Source organism: Hevea brasiliensis, chromosome 10, assembly GCF_030052815.1.
Source record: "Hevea brasiliensis isolate MT/VB/25A 57/8 chromosome 10, ASM3005281v1, whole genome shotgun sequence".
In the NCBI taxonomy this organism is placed as follows: domain Eukaryota; kingdom Viridiplantae; phylum Streptophyta; class Magnoliopsida; order Malpighiales; family Euphorbiaceae; genus Hevea; species Hevea brasiliensis.
Window position 1 is genome coordinate 8,190,987 of NC_079502.1, and position 18,508 is coordinate 8,209,494.

General features: G+C 31.1%; 2 protein-coding genes across 2 annotated transcripts; both read left to right on the forward strand.

Annotated features, from left to right (window-relative positions):
* Positions 1–4,031: 4,031 nt before the first annotated feature.
* LOC131169317 (uncharacterized) lies at positions 4,032–16,987 on the forward strand. The gene is made up of 3 exons (XM_058128527.1): positions 4,032–4,217; positions 4,653–5,125; positions 16,879–16,987. The coding sequence occupies exons 1-3, from the start codon at positions 4,032–4,034 to the stop codon at positions 16,985–16,987; spliced, it is 768 nt and encodes a 255-aa protein (XP_057984510.1).
* A 737-nt stretch (positions 16,988–17,724) lies between these two features.
* On the forward strand, positions 17,725–18,228 carry LOC110650237 (uncharacterized). Its single transcript, XM_021805117.2, has one exon. It carries the CDS (start codon positions 17,725–17,727, stop codon positions 18,226–18,228), a length of 504 nt encoding a protein of 167 aa, XP_021660809.2.
* Positions 18,229–18,508: the final 280 nt, after the last annotated feature.

The following is an 18,508-nucleotide window of genomic DNA, read 5'->3' on the forward strand; positions in this document are numbered from 1 at the left end:
AAGTAATTATATTATGCTCTTGAAACTTTTTCTCTTGTCTTGTCTGTAGACATAGACTTTACAGTCAAACCATATAAATCTTATGTCTATTTTTCTTCTCTTTTCTATATTATATGATTGTTGGATTGTGTGTATGCTTGTTATAACAAAAAAATATATGTGTATGTGGGTTTTTTTTCCTTTATAGGCATTATTTTCATATTTTTCTACTGAAGTGCCTATTGATTTCAAATCATTATTGATCTATCCTATCAAATATATGTAATTTCTCTTTTTATTTTATTGAAAGATGGACTAGATTCGTTTAGAAATGGCTCGGAGGCTCATTACATAAAAAGGCCTATGGTCATATAACAAATCTAGCTAAAACAATGACCAACCCAACTAAAAATCCTAAGCCCATAATACAACAACCCTAGTTGAAGATGGACAAACCCTAAACCTGACTTGGACAAAAACTCAGCACAACAAAAGATCGTCGCCTTACTCATCATAACCCAATAGCATTGAGAATGAGTAGTCACTGAAGAATAAAGCAACCACTCGAGTAGTTGAGGCAAAAATGGCTGAACAACTGATAAAGTAGGCCCCTAAACTAATGCACACAATGTTTTAGGATTCAAGCCAAAAACCAACAATAATGGAAGGATCAGACATGGCACTGAACCAGCAAAAAAAAGGAAGCACCAAATCCGTATAATAGGCACAGATGATAAAATAGTAGTGCTCATCAGCATCCTAATCACACCTTATGCGTTAACCATTTTAACTAGCGAGATGCCTCTTCATCCTTTTGCCGACATTGAAGGCGAAAGAGCTAGCACAGAGATCTAAAGCTCCCATTGAAACCTGCACATACACAAGCACAAAAGAAAAACCAAGCACAACAAAGACTAAAGGCAACCCGAAAGAACCCTCACATGTAATGCTCGCTGCTAGTCAACTAAACCCAGAAAACTACTTACAACCCCACCCAACTGTGTGGAGGGAGACCCATATACCAAGCAGGGAAAAAGTGTAACGCCCCTAATTTTAAAATACTTATTTTATATGTAAATATTAATATTTTATTGTATTAAAATTTTGAGAATTTATTTGGAATTTTCTAAATTTTAAAAATTGGGTTCGATTTTTCGAAAATAATAAACTTTGACAATTTTTAAAAATTAATTTAATGACCATGTGATAAAACTAAAAATATATTTAGACTCCACAATTTTTTCTGAGTTTTTGAGAATTTTTTTTGGAATTTTTGGGTCTCATTTTTAGTCCCAGAGTAGAGTAAAAATTCAATTTTAGATTTTCTAAATCAAACTAGCAAAATCGAACTGGACCAGATCGGACCGGCCCTCTCTTTTTCTTCTTCTTCCTCCAGTGTTGCACAACACTCCTCTGTCTCTCTCGCTCTCTCTCTCTCTCTCATTTTCTCTCTCCTCCCTCTTCCTCTATGCCAGCCACCACTTCCCCTCCCATCCCTAGCTCTCCTGCAACCTTCCCTGCCTCACTGCATATTCAATATCTCTCCTTTTCAAATCAATGTATATAATGGAAGGATCAGAGGTAGTAAGAAAGCAGGCCACAAACATAGAGCCAGGGGATTCAGGCCAGGCTATGGTTCAAGCAGCGTTCAGAGTTCAGGCTACAGCAGTTTTGGGTCTAATTAGGGTTCTCCTTAGCACCATGCACCCAATGTGGTAGATCACACCCAAGGCCTTACTTGATGAGCTCTGGAGGATGCTTTAAATGTGGCCAACAAGGCCACTTTGCCAGGGAATACCCCATGTTTAGTGAGCATATGATGGGGTCACAAGGTTCTATTGGTAATATGCTCCATCAAATGCACCATAGCACATCCAGCATGGCAGGCAGCTAGTACAGTGGCCAGCAGGGCCGTGGATAAGGAGGACATGAATTTGGGGGCAAATCAGGAGGCAAAAGTCAACTTCAGGGTTCTGTAGCTCAAGGTAGGGGTCAAGCCCAAGTTTTCACTTTGACACACTAGGATGCCCAAGCTTCAAATGCAATTATGGCAGGTATTCTTTCAGTTTGCTCTTTTGAAGCACGTGTTTTAATAGATCTGGGTGCCACGCACTGGTTTGTTTCCCCTGTATTTGCCCTTAGGTTGGGTAGGAATCCTACAGCACTAGAGTGTCCCTTATCTATAGCTACCCCTCTTAGTGACAACATAGACGTAGACATAGTTTTTTCAGGTAGCTCAATGGTTGTAGGTGGGAAGATCCTCCCAGCAGATTTGGTTCCTCTACCAGTACTGGATTTTGATGTAATCTTGGGGATGGATTGGCTATCAACTCATTATGCTATCCTAGATAGCAGAAATAAGAAGATGTTCTTTCATACCCAGTGTGGAAGAGTTTAGTTTTGATGGTGGTAGAAGTGTGGCTCCATATAATTTGGTGTCAGTGATGAGTGCCAGGAAGATGTTGAGGCATGGATGTCAGGGTTATCTGGCCCTAGTAAGAGATACATCTGCTGATGGTATAAGCATGGAAGATGTTCCTATTGTCAAAAAGTTCATGGATATTTTTCCTAAAGAGCTTCCAGGATTGCCACCAGAGAGGGAGATAGAGTTTTGCATAGACATGGTGTCGGGTACAAACCCCATATCTTTGCCATCTTATAAGATGGCACGAGCAGAATTGAGGGAGTTGCAGGAGCTTCTGGACAAGGGTTTCATCCGGCTAAGCACTTCACTTGGGCACTTGGGGTGCTCCTATTCTGTTTGTGAAGAAGAAGGATGAATCCCTAAGATTGTGTATTGATTACAGGTAGCTGAATAAGGTGAACATTAAGAATAAATATCCACTTCCTCATATTGATAACCTATTTGACCAACTACAAGGAGCAAGGTACTTCTCCAAAATAGACCTCAGTTCAGGTTATAATTAGCAGCGAATTCAAAGTGAGGATGTGCTGAAGACAGTGTTCAGGATAAGATATGGTCATTATGAGTTCTTGATAATGTCTTTTGGACTCATTAATGCACCAGTGGCCTTCATGGACTTGATGAACAGGGTGTTTAGGCCATTCTTGGACCGTTTTGTCATCATGTTCATAGATGACATCTTGGTATATTCTAGCATCGAGGAAGAGCATGTGTGGCATCTGAGGATGGTATTGCAGACTTTGAGGGAGCACCAGTTGTATGCAAAATTTTCAAAATGTGAATTTTGGCTGAAAAGCATCTCATTCTTGGGACATGTGGTTTTTATTAAAGGTATTCAAATGGATCCCAAGAAAAATAAGGCAGTAATTGATTAGCTTAGGCCTATAACTGTCACTGAAGTGCAGAGTTTTCTAAGCCTAGCAGGCTATTACAAGCGCTTCGTGCAGAATTTCTCCAGGATAGCAGCTCCCCTAACTTAGCTAACTCAGAAAAATGTCCCATTTATTTGGACGGATGAGTATGAAGAAAGCTTCCAAAAGCTTAAGGAATATCTAACTACAATCCCTGTGTTGACATTGCCAATAAGTGGTGAAGGATATACCATGTACTGTGATGCTTCTAGGGTTGGGTTAAGGTGTGTCTTAATACAGCACAGATAGGTAGTGGTCTATGCCTCAAGGCAGCTAAAGAGGCACGAGCAGAACTACCCCACCCATGATTTAGAGATGGCAGCTGTGGTCTTTACAGTAAAGATCTGGAGACACTATTTGTATGATGAGGTATGCGAGATATACACCGACCATAAAAGCTTGAAGTATAATTTTCAGCAGAGGGACTTAAATTGAGGCAGAGGAGATTGATGGAACTTTTAAAGGATTATGACTGTACCATTCAGTACCATCCTGGAAAGGCAAATGTTGTAGCAGATGCCTTGAGCAGAAAGTCTTCTGGCAGTTTGGCCCATATATCAGTGGAAAGGAGACTATTGATTCAAGAGATACAGGAGTTGATAGACCAAGCTCTGATTCTGGATATTTCAGATGAGGTTGCATTGCTAGCCCACTTTAGGGTGAGGCCAGACCTGCGGGATAGAATTAAAGTATCCCAGCACAGAGACCCGCAATTAATGAGAATTGTAGAAAGGATACAACAAGGGGAAGATTGTGAATTTGGATTTGCTGCAGATGGTGCTCTTATGCAAGGCTCTAGGATATGTGTGCCAGATGTGGATAACCTTAGAGCTGAAATCATGCAGGAGGCGCACTACACACCCTATAATGTCCATCCAAGCTCCACCAAAATGTACCATGATGTGAAAGATAGATACTAGTGGAATGGCATGAAGAGTGATGCAGCAAACTTTGTGTCCAAGTGCTTAACTTGTCAGAAGGTAAAGTTTGAACATCAAAGGCCATCAAGAAAGTTACAGGAGATCCCTGTTCCGGAATGGAAGTGGAAAATGATTATAATGGATTTCGTAACTGGGTTGCCTCATACCACACGTGGATATGATTCAATATGGGTGATAGTGGATTGTTTGACCAAGTCAGCTCACTTATTGCCTGCACAAACCACTTATTCTGTTACCCAATATGCCAGGCTATATATTCATGAGATAGTCAGATTATATGAAGTTCCAGCTTCTATAATATCTGACAGGGAACTCAAGTTCATTTCTTGATTTTGGAGAAAGCTGCAGGAGACACTTAGTACACAGTTAAACTTTAGTACTGCCTTCCACCCTCAGACAGATGAACAATCTGAAAGGATAATTCAGACCCTGGAAGACATGCTTCGTATGTGTATCCTAGATTTTGGAGGTCCATGGGATGATAAGCTACCTTTGGTAAAATTTGCCTACAATAATAGCTATCATTCCAGTATCAAGATGGCACCCTACGAGGCACTGTATGGCAAAAAGTTTAGATCCCCTTTATGTTGGATAGAAGTGGGTGAGGCGAAGGTGCATGACCTAGATCTGGCGCAGCACACCTCAGAAATGGTACTTAGGATTAGGGAACATTTGAAGACTACCTTTAGCAGGCAGAAGAGCTATACATATCCCAGGTGGAGAGATGTAGAGTTTGTAGTGGGTGATTTTGTATTTCTGAAAGTCTCTCCAATGAAGGGAGTAATGAGATTCGGGAAGAATGGCAAGCTAGCATCTCGATACATAGGGCCTTTCGAGATTACTAATAGAGTTGGACCAGTGGCCTATCGGTTGGAGTTACCACCCAGCCTTTCTCATGTCCACCCAGTATTTCATATCTCCATGCTTAGGAAATATATACCTGACCCTTCCCATATGATGCAATTGGATACAGTGGAATTGAATGAAGACTTGACTTTCGAGGAGCAGCCAGTAGCCATAGTGGACTACTAGATGAGGCAGCTAAGGTCGAAATAGATCCCTATGGTTAAGGTTATGTGGAGGAGCCAGTCAGTGGAAGAATACACCTGGGAGTCAGAGCGCGACATGCATAGCAAGTACCCCTATCTGTTCAATATGTAATTTTATTCTTTTATTTGCCTTGTGTAAAAAATTCGAGGATAAATTTTCTGTAAGGGGAAAAAAACATAACACCCCTAATTTTAAAATACTTATTTTATATGTAAATATTAAAATTTTATTCTATTAAAATTTTGAGAATTTATTTGGAATTTTTGAAATTTTAAAAATTAGGTTTAATTTTTTGAAAATAATAAACTTTGATAATTTTTAAAAATTAATTTAAAGACCTCGTGGCAAAAATAAAAATATATTTAGACTCCATAAATTTTTTTGAGTTTTTGAGATTTTTTTCGAAATTTTTTGTCCCAGGGCAGAGTAAAAATTTAATTTTGAGTTTTCTGAATCAAATCGGTGGAATCAAACTGGACCGGGTGGACCGATTGAATCGGATCGGCCCTTTCTTTTTCTTCTTCTTCCTCCCCACGTCGCACGATGCTCCTCTCTCTCTCTCTCTCTCTCTCTCTCTCTCTCTCCTCCCTCTTCCTCCGCACTGGCCACCGCTTCCCCTCCCCTCCCCTCCCCTCCTCTCCCCAGCTCATCGGCGACCTTCCCTACCATCGGTTGTCCTCCAGGTCGTCGAAAAATCCTCTTAAAATTCCCTTCAAGCGCGCACAGTGCTGCCTACTTTCCGGCTAAAATCCGGCCGATCCGACCACCAATTTGATCGAGTTCAGCTCCAAATCTCATTTACACCTCAAGAGCTTTCCATAGGCACCAAGAAAACACAATTCCATTGAGCAGTTTGTCTAATTTTTGCCTTGAAAGTTTTAGCCCATTTTGACTTTTGGGCTAAATTTCTCCCAACCCGAGAACCCCACAGGAATTTTGAGAGTACTATCGTGCTCTACACAACAAGAGCTTCGCGGGGATATAAATTTTAAAATTTTCCAACACTGAAATTTTAGTGGGTCTCAAGAAACTTTGTAGAGTTTTTCTGAGCTTCAATTGAGCTTAATTAATTCCGTAAATATTTTTTTCTAAATTCTAGTGTTGTGGGCTTTGCTCAGGTACTTTCGTTTCGAGGAAATTCGATAGTTACTTGGATTTGCAATTTCAGGCTGGATAAGCAAGCTGTCAGAAATATTTCAGAACCGAGTCAAGGTTATAGGCTACCTCGCCATTTTCAGATGCCCCAGACGTGTTCTTAATGTTAGAATTGGCGTAGATAAATCTGAACCCTAAGTTTTCTTAATTATCTAGTGCTTGAATTAAATTAAAAATCTATAAAATATTCATGGTAGACTAGAAAATTATTATTCCTTTTGTATTAGCTTTGTAATATTGCTAAGAACCACAGGGCAAAATTTTAAAATTTTTAAAACTCGTTTTGGTGGTTTTTGCAAAAAAGTTAGTTTCGGGGACTAAAATGTAATTTTTTAAAATTGTGAATATTGACTGTTTTGGAGGGCCCAAGAGGGGCCATATGTTGTTGATGAGTTGTGGTTGCGGGAAATTGAGATTTCGAAGTGTTATTTGAGTATTTTTGCAAATTGAGTAAGTCCTAGGTGTTGGAGAAACTCTGTCGGATTTTTGGCATACAATAGGGCGTCTTTGCTTCTTAAAAGTCTTGTTTTAGATTTGTATGCTGATGAATTGTTATGTACTAATTTTAGGTGAGCCAAGTCAACTTTCCTCCTCCACCCAGCCGCCGCAGTAATTCTTTGGAGTAGTGTGAGTAGATATTAATTTTATTCATAATTTCAATATTATTATATTTTAGGCATGCTCATGCATCACTTATTCATATATATATATAGCTAAATATTAGGCATGCCCTATTTGCCATTTATATTTGATGATATTGCTTTGGTTGTTATATTATGACAATCTGGAGCTGTGTGTGTGAGTTGGTGTGCATGCGGTGTTTACGGATATGGATAGGAAGGGTAGACGCGGTTGGAGCTTGACTCGTTGGGACCCGATCCTTATTATGGATAAGTCGAGGTAGGCACGGCTTTGAGTTGATCTCGTTGGCTCCCGCATTTGGATAATAAGAGAAAGTCCAACTTTGAATTGATCTCACTGGCACTGGCTGGAACTAAGAGAGATGCGTAGGGGGATCAACTCCCCATATATGTATGTGTGAGCATGGATTTGACACGGGTGCGTGAATGCTCCAGATTGTCTATGATGTGATTTGATCTGATCTGTATGGCTTATATGAAGATGATGCATTTCATTTCTATAGAAGCATTAGAATTAGATAGTTATAAAAATTGTATGTGAAATTAATATTTTCCCCTATGAGTCGAACGCTCATTTCTGTTCACCTTATTTTTTTAGGTTATAGGAAAGTTTTTTCTTGTGTTTAACCTGCTTTCTTCTCTGCAGGTCTTCTTGCCATTATCTTCGTAATTTGTAATGTTAAATTTGAATTCTAGATCTCCACATGTATAGAAACATATTATTTAGCTGGGACTGTAAGATTTATTAAATTGGATGTAATTTATAATCTACATGTATGTGTCATTATGGGGATGGATACTTATGTTGGATGAGAGAGTTGGACTCCCATTTAATTTTATATTGAGTATGGATGATTGTGTGGGTGAGCTGAGCTCTCCAAATGGTTTGGTTTTGATATTACAGGTTGGGTGAGTTGAGGACTCCCTGTTTGATGGTCCATATTATGGCCAGATTCTGTCCGGTTGTTTTCCTAAAATTGGGTCAAATATGGGCTTCGTGATTGGGTTGAAAGATCATTGGGCTTAATATGGGTTTTGGGAGTCTTATGCCAACCCAAGTCTTAGTGCCAGTCCAGCCCGTGGGATCGGATCGTGACAAAAAGCCTTCCTCTGCTCAAAGGGGCATAAGAGGCCGACGAGCAACAATACCAAGAGTCTAAAATCTAAGAGAAAAATGAAAAAAAAAAAAACAAAGGAGAAATAGAGCTTTTCTCTCTAAAAATTTAGAAATAGGCACACTTTTTCTTTAAATATATGTAATTTCGCAAAAGAATACAATAATTACAATGAAAAACCCTATTAAAAAGGTATTAAAATATCGAAATAATTCAAGAGTTTTACAGAAGGAATTTTATAAGGTTAGATTATAATTTTCTAATATAATATTATTGATTATAAATTTCATATGACTATTTTGTTAATTGTATGACCTTTTTTATAGAACAAAAGAATTATGAAGAAAAATTTAACCCCCATCTTTTTAAATTAAGCAACGAATAAGAAGATCTATATGCTGATTATGCTTGTGACTTATTTTGTTTAATCTAGAGAACGACATGAAAATTAAACTCTTAACCTTCGAAAAAATGGATAATTATCAATCAAATAATAAAATTTTATTCAGTGCTTTTAGTGAATATGAGTACTTATTTTTTTTCAATTATGTATGGTTCACTTTCTTAATTATTATCTAGAGCACATGTATATTTAAGAAATAGAAAATATTATTTTTATGTATTTCTAAAACATCATCATTATTATTATTATTATCATTTTTATGTTAAAAGTAATTAGTGCAAAATTATGATTAGTATGATTGAAAAGCTGGATTTTGTTTTAAGCATGGAATTAATATTGCAATTAATGATCCCATCAAATCAAAATAATAATCATACATATAGTATTATTTATTATTGACCATTACAACAAAGCAAAATTATAATGACCAACTATAATATCAAACCAGGCATATGCACAAGTGCTTCTTAATTAAGGTCATATAAATACATAATAGCATCCCTAATAGATTCTAAATAAATCATCATAAGCTATATATTTTTCCTTAAGTTGCAGGCAACCTTTTCCATTTGTCAAGGATCGTCACAAACTGTAAAATGAATAATCCTTAGCACTCTGAGAAGATGTATAGAAAGTGTTTTAAAATAAAATAAAATAAGATAAGATAATAAAAAATAAGATATTAAATTCTTTTAATTTATTAATTTAATAATTAAAAATAAAGTTTTAATGATTTTAAAACTTTCAAAATCTTTTTTTTTTTCACTCCATCAGTTTATAATCACATCTTCATATATCATTTTATAACTAATTAATAAAATTGCCTTTATATGACATATTTGACATTTAAACTATAATAATTAATTATTCTATATAATATTTAAAATAGTTAAACTCCAATTACATGTAAACATAATTAAAATTTTATTTCTGTTTTCTATATTAATTAAAATAAAATAGCTTATGAATTAAATCATAAAAGACATGAAATTCTAAAGTTTCTTTCTTTCATATAAATCATAATATATTATTCTAAAAATGTAAAGTTAATTAATCTAATTAATTATTTATTATTCAATAAATTTACACTCTTAAGTGCTAATTAATAATTAAACATCACAATACAATCCTTTTTCAATAATTTTTAGTTTAAAAAATGCAATCCTAATTTTAAATAAATATTTATATCAAAACTTTTAAATAATTAAAAGATTAATTCAAACAATATATTCTGTTACATATATATTACAAAAATCTAAGTTATAATTGAACTAAAACATATATTTAAAATTACATTAAATTATATTTTAAGATAACCTATATCAATTTATAGAAAAAAAATAGAGCCTAAGTCAATTTATAAAAAAAATTATAATATTGTTTTTTTGATAGTTCTAATCATGTCTTTGTGTGTGTCTATATATATATATATATATTTGCAATTTTGAATTTGAATATTTAAAATATTTAAAAATAATTTTATCAATGCAACCTACAAAATAATAAATATAAAGTAATTTTAAAGCACCATTATCCTTTAAGTGAGGTCAAGTATGAAATTTTCATAAATTGAGAAGATACTCATTATGAGCATTTTACTCCTTAGTAGACTGACTCGGTGTAAACAGAATTAGTATTAGTCTATTAAATTTAGGATACCTGTGACATATAAAAAAAAATGTAAATAGTGACACCCTAATTGGAGATTTGAGTTTTTTTTTTTTCATTTATCGTTTATAATTTACCCTATTGGTTGACTTACTAAATTAAAATGTAGGGTTGTACATTCAATTGACTAATTAAATCAAATTGAATTTTTTATTAATAAAATTTTTAATTAATTTAAAATATTAGTTGAATCAAATTAAAATGATGAGAAATTTTAATTGAATAAAACAAATTCAATTAATTATTAATTATAATTAAAAAAATGTAATATATAATTTATATTATTAATTAATAAAATTATTGTGTCCCTTACACATATAGATTTCACAAATATTTTGAAAATTTCTATTGAATTATGGTAAAATTGAAATTTATAATAAAATGTAGACATCAAATTATAAAAAATAAGACTCAAATTCTTAATTTTCAATCATTTGAGTTTTTTGTTTAATTTATTATTGTGAAACTAATTTGTTATTGGTGAGTTTGACCATTATTGAATCTTCTTATTTGCATTGGGAATATTCGATTGGCTAAATCTTGAAGCATGTTGACATTAAATTGCCACTTGCAACTAAAGAAATAACAAAATGCACCTTTTTCAATTTCTACTTGGGACACCAAAGTTATTTTATTATTATTTTTTTATTTAAAACTCAAAATTTCAAAACTTCAAAGAGAATTTTACCTAAACCTCTAGAAAAATTTTATTGAGGAGGCCAACAAAGTAATAGAGTTATATGCTATTGATTTTTGTCAATTAATACACTCAACTTTATAAAAAAAAATTAAAAATATGTATAATATATTAATATTGTTATTTTTAATAAATTTTCATTAATATTAATAAAAAAATATAATTGGATCAATTTCATATTTTAAATTAATATATATATATATATAAAGAGTTGAAGAACTATATAATTTATTTTTCTAAAAAAACTATATACGTAATTTGTTTATAAAATTTTGTTTTTAATATTTTAAATAATATATAAAAATTTGAGATAGACATAAAAATATTTTATGATTAAATTCTATTAGGTAACATAAATAACAAGAAAATAACTCTTAATTTGTAATTATCTTTTAAATGTTTTAATATACTAAAATAATTGTAAAATGTCTTGATTATTAAAATTTATTTTTTTAATTACAAGGATTTTAAATTTTAATTGTGATTAAAAATTTAATATATAATTATAATTATTTACACATACTTAAAATTAATTAATTAAATAAATGATCAAACTAAATAAAATTTTTACTTCAGTATTGGATTTATGTTATATATAAAATAATTTTCAAAAACGATTAACTATGCTTATATATTTTGAAGGAATCAATTATATATTAAAAAATACTGTAACAAAGTACAATTAAACTAAAAAAATTGAGGGAGGGTGCCAACGTTATAAAAATTTATTAAATACATGATGAAAAATAAAAAAAAATTCAAACATTTCACATTATTTATATTATATAAAAAATTAGAGGGATTAATAATTAAAATGAAATAAATTTATTTACAATATATATATATATGAAGAAATGGAATCTTGTTCCTGAAGCTCATAATTTAACGCAAAAGATTTATATTGATAAGTAGAGATTGAAGGGCTAACTAGAGGCTTTGGTAACTCTTGTATGTAATTAAGAGATGTAAATTATTGATTTAATTTCTTTGATAGATAATATGTTTTGTTGTTCTAAACTCATTATTTGTAGTTCTCATTTTTCTCATTTGAAAAATAAAATTTTATAAGAATTCAATTTATATGATTATTTTTAATTAATTCACATATTTAGAATAAAAGAATATAATTTTTTTAATTTAAAAAAATACTTAAAAAATAAAAATATAATATGATTACATGATAATTTATTTAATTTTTTTTCAATAATTTATGTAAAAGAAAGCCATTATGATATTGGTTGCTAACTTTAGAATGGCTTAGGACACAGCATTGATGGGACTTTAATGAAATGATTCTCTCATGCTTGTAACACCTCATGGAAAGCTAGGAAACTTGAGCTATATGAATAAGATGGACATTAACTTTACTAATGGTTAATTAAGAATAATTATTTTTTTAATCTTTAATTTAAGTGTTGATTGTGGTTCATTTATTTTTTAATTGTGCTCAAATTTATTTTTGTTATATGGCTCGTGGGTTCTAGATTATTACGTCAATTCTTTCCAAATTCAATTTTAAAAATTAAATAAATTTTAAAAAAAATTAAAAATTAAACTATTTTATCAAAATTGAAAATTTTGATTAAAACGCAAATTAGCGAGATTTTTTAAATTTTTTTTATATATAAAAAATCAAATCTTGGGCCTTGTTAATTAAATAACTCTTTATCTATTAATTCAGATACATCCAAAAATAAAAATAAAATTATATAAAAATTAAATAAATTTTTTAAAAAATTAAATTTTATTTATTCCAAACAAACTCTTCCACTTTTCAATATAATTAAAATTAAGAAGATAAATGGCTGCAGGCATGTTCATTCTCCCTGTTGAAGAAGACATTATTTTTAGCAGTGTAAACCAGCATATATGCATTTACAAGTAAGCTAAGAAAATCTCAGTTCAATAAAATGAGTATATTAGATGACTTAGCAAGTTAATTGAGAAAAATATTATAAGTATCGTATGTGAATAAGTATTTCAAGCATAATAAATAATAATATATAAATATATTAAGAATGACTACTTCTTTTATTTATTTATCATAATCGATATAATTGAATTAGTTGTTGGATTAGTTGTTCTCACATTACCTATAAGTAAGGAGAAACTTATAGAGAGTAGCGGGATAAAAATTTACCATGCCAGTAATTAATTACATCTATCGCTCTATGGTAAGCAATTAATTACTCCCTCTTAAAGAGTATTAGGGATATAATAGAGTATGATAGAAAGAGACATCACTATATTTGTGTCATCACACCCTTAGAATTAAATATAAAATATTTCATTTAATCCCTAAAAATTACATTTTATTATCCAAACTTTATAACCCTTCAAACAAACAAAATATTAAAAAAATACAAAATTTAAATAAATATATAAAAATCTACTAAAATATATACAATTGATGATCATGATAATCGTTTCTTTCTCTTTTGTATTTAGTTGAATTATGAAAAGAAAATCTGCAAAAAGCATTTATTTCCGCAGCAAATTAGAGAGCTATAAGCTGTATTCAAAAGAAATCCATGCTTGACCCGGCATTGCTCCATCCATGAATTCTCTGTCACTTTCTTTAACTCTTTTCAGTTCTTTGTATCAATGTGCTTCGCCAACCATTGGCCGCCCATATTTCTCATTTATGAGTTTCCTATTTCTTCTGTTCTTGTATTTTTTTAATAATCCATGGAGATTCGATTAGTGAATGATCAATTGGGTATCAAAAAGACAACTTTTTTTTTTGGCTAAAGAGTTGAATAGAAGAAAAGAAACACAATAAAGCAATGGTAGCTCACATGGGGTTTTCAGTAATTGGAATATTTAAAATTGATAACGATGATTGAAGTAGTTAACAATTAACGATTTGGAAATTGCATGGGTGTGAATCTTTGGTCAAAAGCCCAACTAACACGACTTGTAGCTTTTATTCAACAATTGAATTCCCTTTTATATACGTTACATGGCTGACTGGCAACCCCAAGCCATTCCATCCTTTCTATTTTCTTTTTTCCCATATCTAGTTTCTAGGCTTTATGCCTCTCTCTCCCAATCAATTAATCATAATATATCACAATTAATGTGAAAAGTGATCATATGGGTCTGATTTGAATTAATTTTGGATCGAAATCATTGATTTCAAGAGAGGGGGAGATCGAGATTGAACTACCTAAGATCAATTTTCAGTGGTTTCAATTTTCGACGATTAGGATTCGGTTTTTGAGACCTAATGTGAAATAATGGGAAATTAACTTTAAAAAATTGTAAAAAAAATTAAAAATTTTATATTTGGATCAAAAAGATTTTATATTTTTATTACAAATGAATGATAACTAATCAATATTAAGGTAAATATAAAAAAAAAAAGTAAAGGATGTATTTTATTAGGTGTAGAAATTATTGTAGATGAATGATTTAATTATAATGAGCAAAAAATTACATGAATTTACAAATAAGAAAAAATGCATCGAATTTTTTAAATTGCAAAGAGACCCATGAGGGAGCCAAAATAAATTTTAGGGGCCAAAACTCAGAGCCAGCTCTTCCTCCTCATTTTGGTTTAGTTTTCATTTTATTAAATTTTAATTTTTAATTTTTTCAATTTTAGTACGGTTCAGAACTGAACAATCTTGAGGCACCATTTTATAATAAAATGGTATTGATTTCACTCTCCATAATTTATAGAATAACTAATTTATTATGAGTATACAGTGTACTATTTTTTAATATACAGAATATATGTTATGATTTATTTTTTACTAAATTTGATATTTATTTTGTTTTTTAAATTGTAAAAAATTATTTATTTATTTATTTATTTTGAATTAAAATTTCAATTAAAAATGTCAATATCATTAAGATAAAACAAATAAGTAGAAATGATTTGATTATTTAAATTAAAAAGTTAAAAAGATTCTTGTAAGCATTGCATATTGTTAATTTTATATTCTTCTTCTAAGAAAGGCACATGATCTAAAGCTGAATTACGGCTAATTGAGTTTGATGTGAAGCCAATTTAGAACAAAGCTCCAACGCGTTAGGCAGTGCAGGCCAGCTTGTCGAGTAACAATCCATTTTCCTCATTCTTCTTTTATCTTTTCAATAATTTACATTAATGTTAGATCATCATTTCTTTTGTTCTTTGTAGTATTCTCGTTTCCTCCTCTCTGAGTGGTCTCTTCCTTGTCTTGCACTTAGCTCTACACTCTACTAAACTATGCCAATATTGAAATTCCAACCCAAAAGATTGAGAAAATAATAAATTAATTACTTTATTAAAGAATCACTGTAGACAAAGAAAGATTAATAATTTAACATGGTAATGGTATAAAGATGGTGCTGGTGGAGTTGTTTTCTTTCTTTTTAAGCATTATTAAAAGAAATTATTTAATTATTGTTAAATTATTTAATTAGTGTTGTGAATTTTTCTTTTTTTTTCATTATTTTATTAGGAGATTAAATGCTATGGGCTACACAACTACAACTCGAGAATTCTTTCCCCTTTATAATTTATAATGTAACTCTCGTCTTATCCTATCATATTTTATTATTTCTGCATTTAAATGTATATGAGTATTATATTTAATAAAATTGATATGATAGAATTTATCTCTTAAATATATGAGTCTTTTATATTTATATAATTTTTCAATGTAATAGTAAAGTTATTTTATTTATATTTTGGACATTATAGATTTGAATTATGAAAAAAGTTTTCTTGTATGGTAAAAGTTGTCTCATTAAAATTATTGTCCCATGTAAGTTTGGAATAAGTAAACAATTAAAAAATAATTTATATATATATATATATATATATATATATATATAATAACAACAAAATAAATGAAGATTAACAATTCTCCGAAGTCTCCAACTTCAATTTTAATTAATTTACTAATAGAGCAAGATTTCATTAGCACTAAAACCATCTAATTAATTGAACAAGTGCTCATAATAAGTACAAACACACAAAATTAGAACGGTCAATAAAATTATAATAATGCATCTAATATAATAAGCTTAATATTACACAAAAATGAATTTAATAATTTTAAAATTAAATATTTATATTAAAATTAACATTTTTATTTTAGATTTATTTTTTCATATAATGCTAAATATCCTAAATTAAAAATAGAAAAATGGGAGTGCTTAAAAATGTCATATTGTGTTATATTAATTAATTAAATTAGAGAATAGGATGGATTATTATTTAAATGTAATGGTCGGTGAGGTGTTGAAAACCAGAGGTTTATAAAAATAAAACTAGCAGCTAACCCGCAGAATAGAAAAAGCGATTCTCTCACCCATGCCAGAGATTGCATAGCTCACAGCCTAATCAACTGTCGGTGTAATTTATCAAATCTCATTTGTCAACTCTCAACACTTCCTTTTTCAGTCCCAATTTAGGGTCCTATTTACTCGTGATTTTTATTCCATTTATTAAATATTAATTTATCATGAAGTCTCAAATTTAAATTTAATTATATTTAAAAGTAATTATATTCCATTTATTAACACTTCCTACCATTTTAATTAAATTAATTTTTAATTATGTAATGTATATTCGACCACTACTATAAACTAAAATTCGAATTGTTGAGATAAATGATTAACTTCAAAATGATACTACATTTTTATGAAAGCTACTTCAATACGCAACTTAATTGATCCTTCAGATCTACTAATCCAAATATAAAATCATTGAAAAAAATTTGTTAATCCATTATAAAATTAGTTATTAAATATATTGAACATTGTACATAAAGAAAAAGATTAATAAATAATACAATATAAATTAGCTAATCTCTCTGATGAATGAATAGCATGTGTAACACTTACGTAGTCCTATACGAGTATCCTAAAGTATGAGTTCTATGACTATATTGTACAGCCTGTATAATTTGAGGTCGCTACAACAGTACAGTGATCGTCATTCGTGTAGAGTGATTGTCTACAAAGGTCGCTACAACAATACAGTGGTCATCATTCGTGTAGAGTGATTGTCTACGGAGGTCGTCCCTTATTTTATGCATGAATTATGCATGAACAGAAAAGGACTCTCACATGAGCAACCAGCTCATTTACTACAATAAAGACATTACGTCAATCTAATGAGGATCCTAGATATCCATTGCTAACGATAAGATGTTTTGTCATCTGTATTAATAGAAGTTAATTATCCACCATTGATACATCGTAGGTTTATAACTTGATAGCTACACACCATCTATATGTGCTAAACTTCTTATGACCGTCATTTTAGAAGTATCAAAATAATGATAGCACCCTGTAATGAACATTTTTGACATTTTCATAATCTATCTTGAATACTCTATGCTCACTTGTATTATATGTGATGTTATCCTATTGGATATGAAGAAGTGTATAAACCTTATAACTACAACGGGTATGGACATTCTTTGAACCCATATTTTTAGTATTCATTCACTCGGAATTTTTGTTCTTCGTACACTCTATTTCTTTGTTCTAATCTAATTTTTGGAGTGCTAAGTGGGAGAAACCTCTTGATCCTCTAATCCTGTGTTGTCTTGCAAATTGAGTGGCCATGGAAAATTCAGTACGCCTTACGAGTACTTGGAACTAGTCATATAGGAGTAAAGTAATACCCGTGTCGCACGTAGTTAGCCTCAAAGGCTAGGAAAGATTTCCTTATGAAGTCATTGGTAATGCAATTGCCTCTCTTGAGGAATTTATGTGAGCAAATGTACAAAATAGAATGGTCCCTCAAGATACTCAGGTTGTCCATCAAAATTGGCTCTCACCCCCTCAAAATGGGTTTAAAGTGAACTATGACACGGTTGTGGAAAAGTCACCAAATAGAGGTGCGATTGCAGTAGTCATCCGAAATCATTTGAGCCACATCCTTGATTGGCACTCTGGTGTTATATCACATCTTTTAGAGGCTCTACCATTGGAGGCAATGGCATGTAGGGAAGCCCTCCTCTTCATCTCGGATAAACAACTTCATGGAGTAACAGTGGAAGGAGATTCTAATACCCTAGTAGATGTTATCAACAACAATGCTCCGCCTACTGCAATTTTTAGCCTAGTTCATGATATCATTGAAATTTGTAAATTACTGAATTACATTCTTTTTTCCTTTGTCAAAAGGGAAGGTAATAAAGTCGTGCATTGCTTAGCGCAAAAAGCTCCTAGGGATTCTTCCTTCTGCATTAATCCAATGATCCAAAACCACTTTGTAAGGAGTCTTTCTATTTGATTGTGCAATGAATTTCATCTTCTGATTTAAAAAAAAAAATACCCATTTCTTCGTCCACGTGTCACTCATCCAAAAATCAATAACATATATTTGTTTAATCAATTAAAATCATTGCTAAATATAGATTAATACAATAAATAATGGAGTAAGAGTATTTTAGTCCAATAAATCAAAATTTATTACTAAAATTATGTATTTAACAAATATGATTGTGGAAATAGATTCACTAATTTTTTTAATATATAATTATTCGTTTTCCAAAGTTTATAATATTATCTAA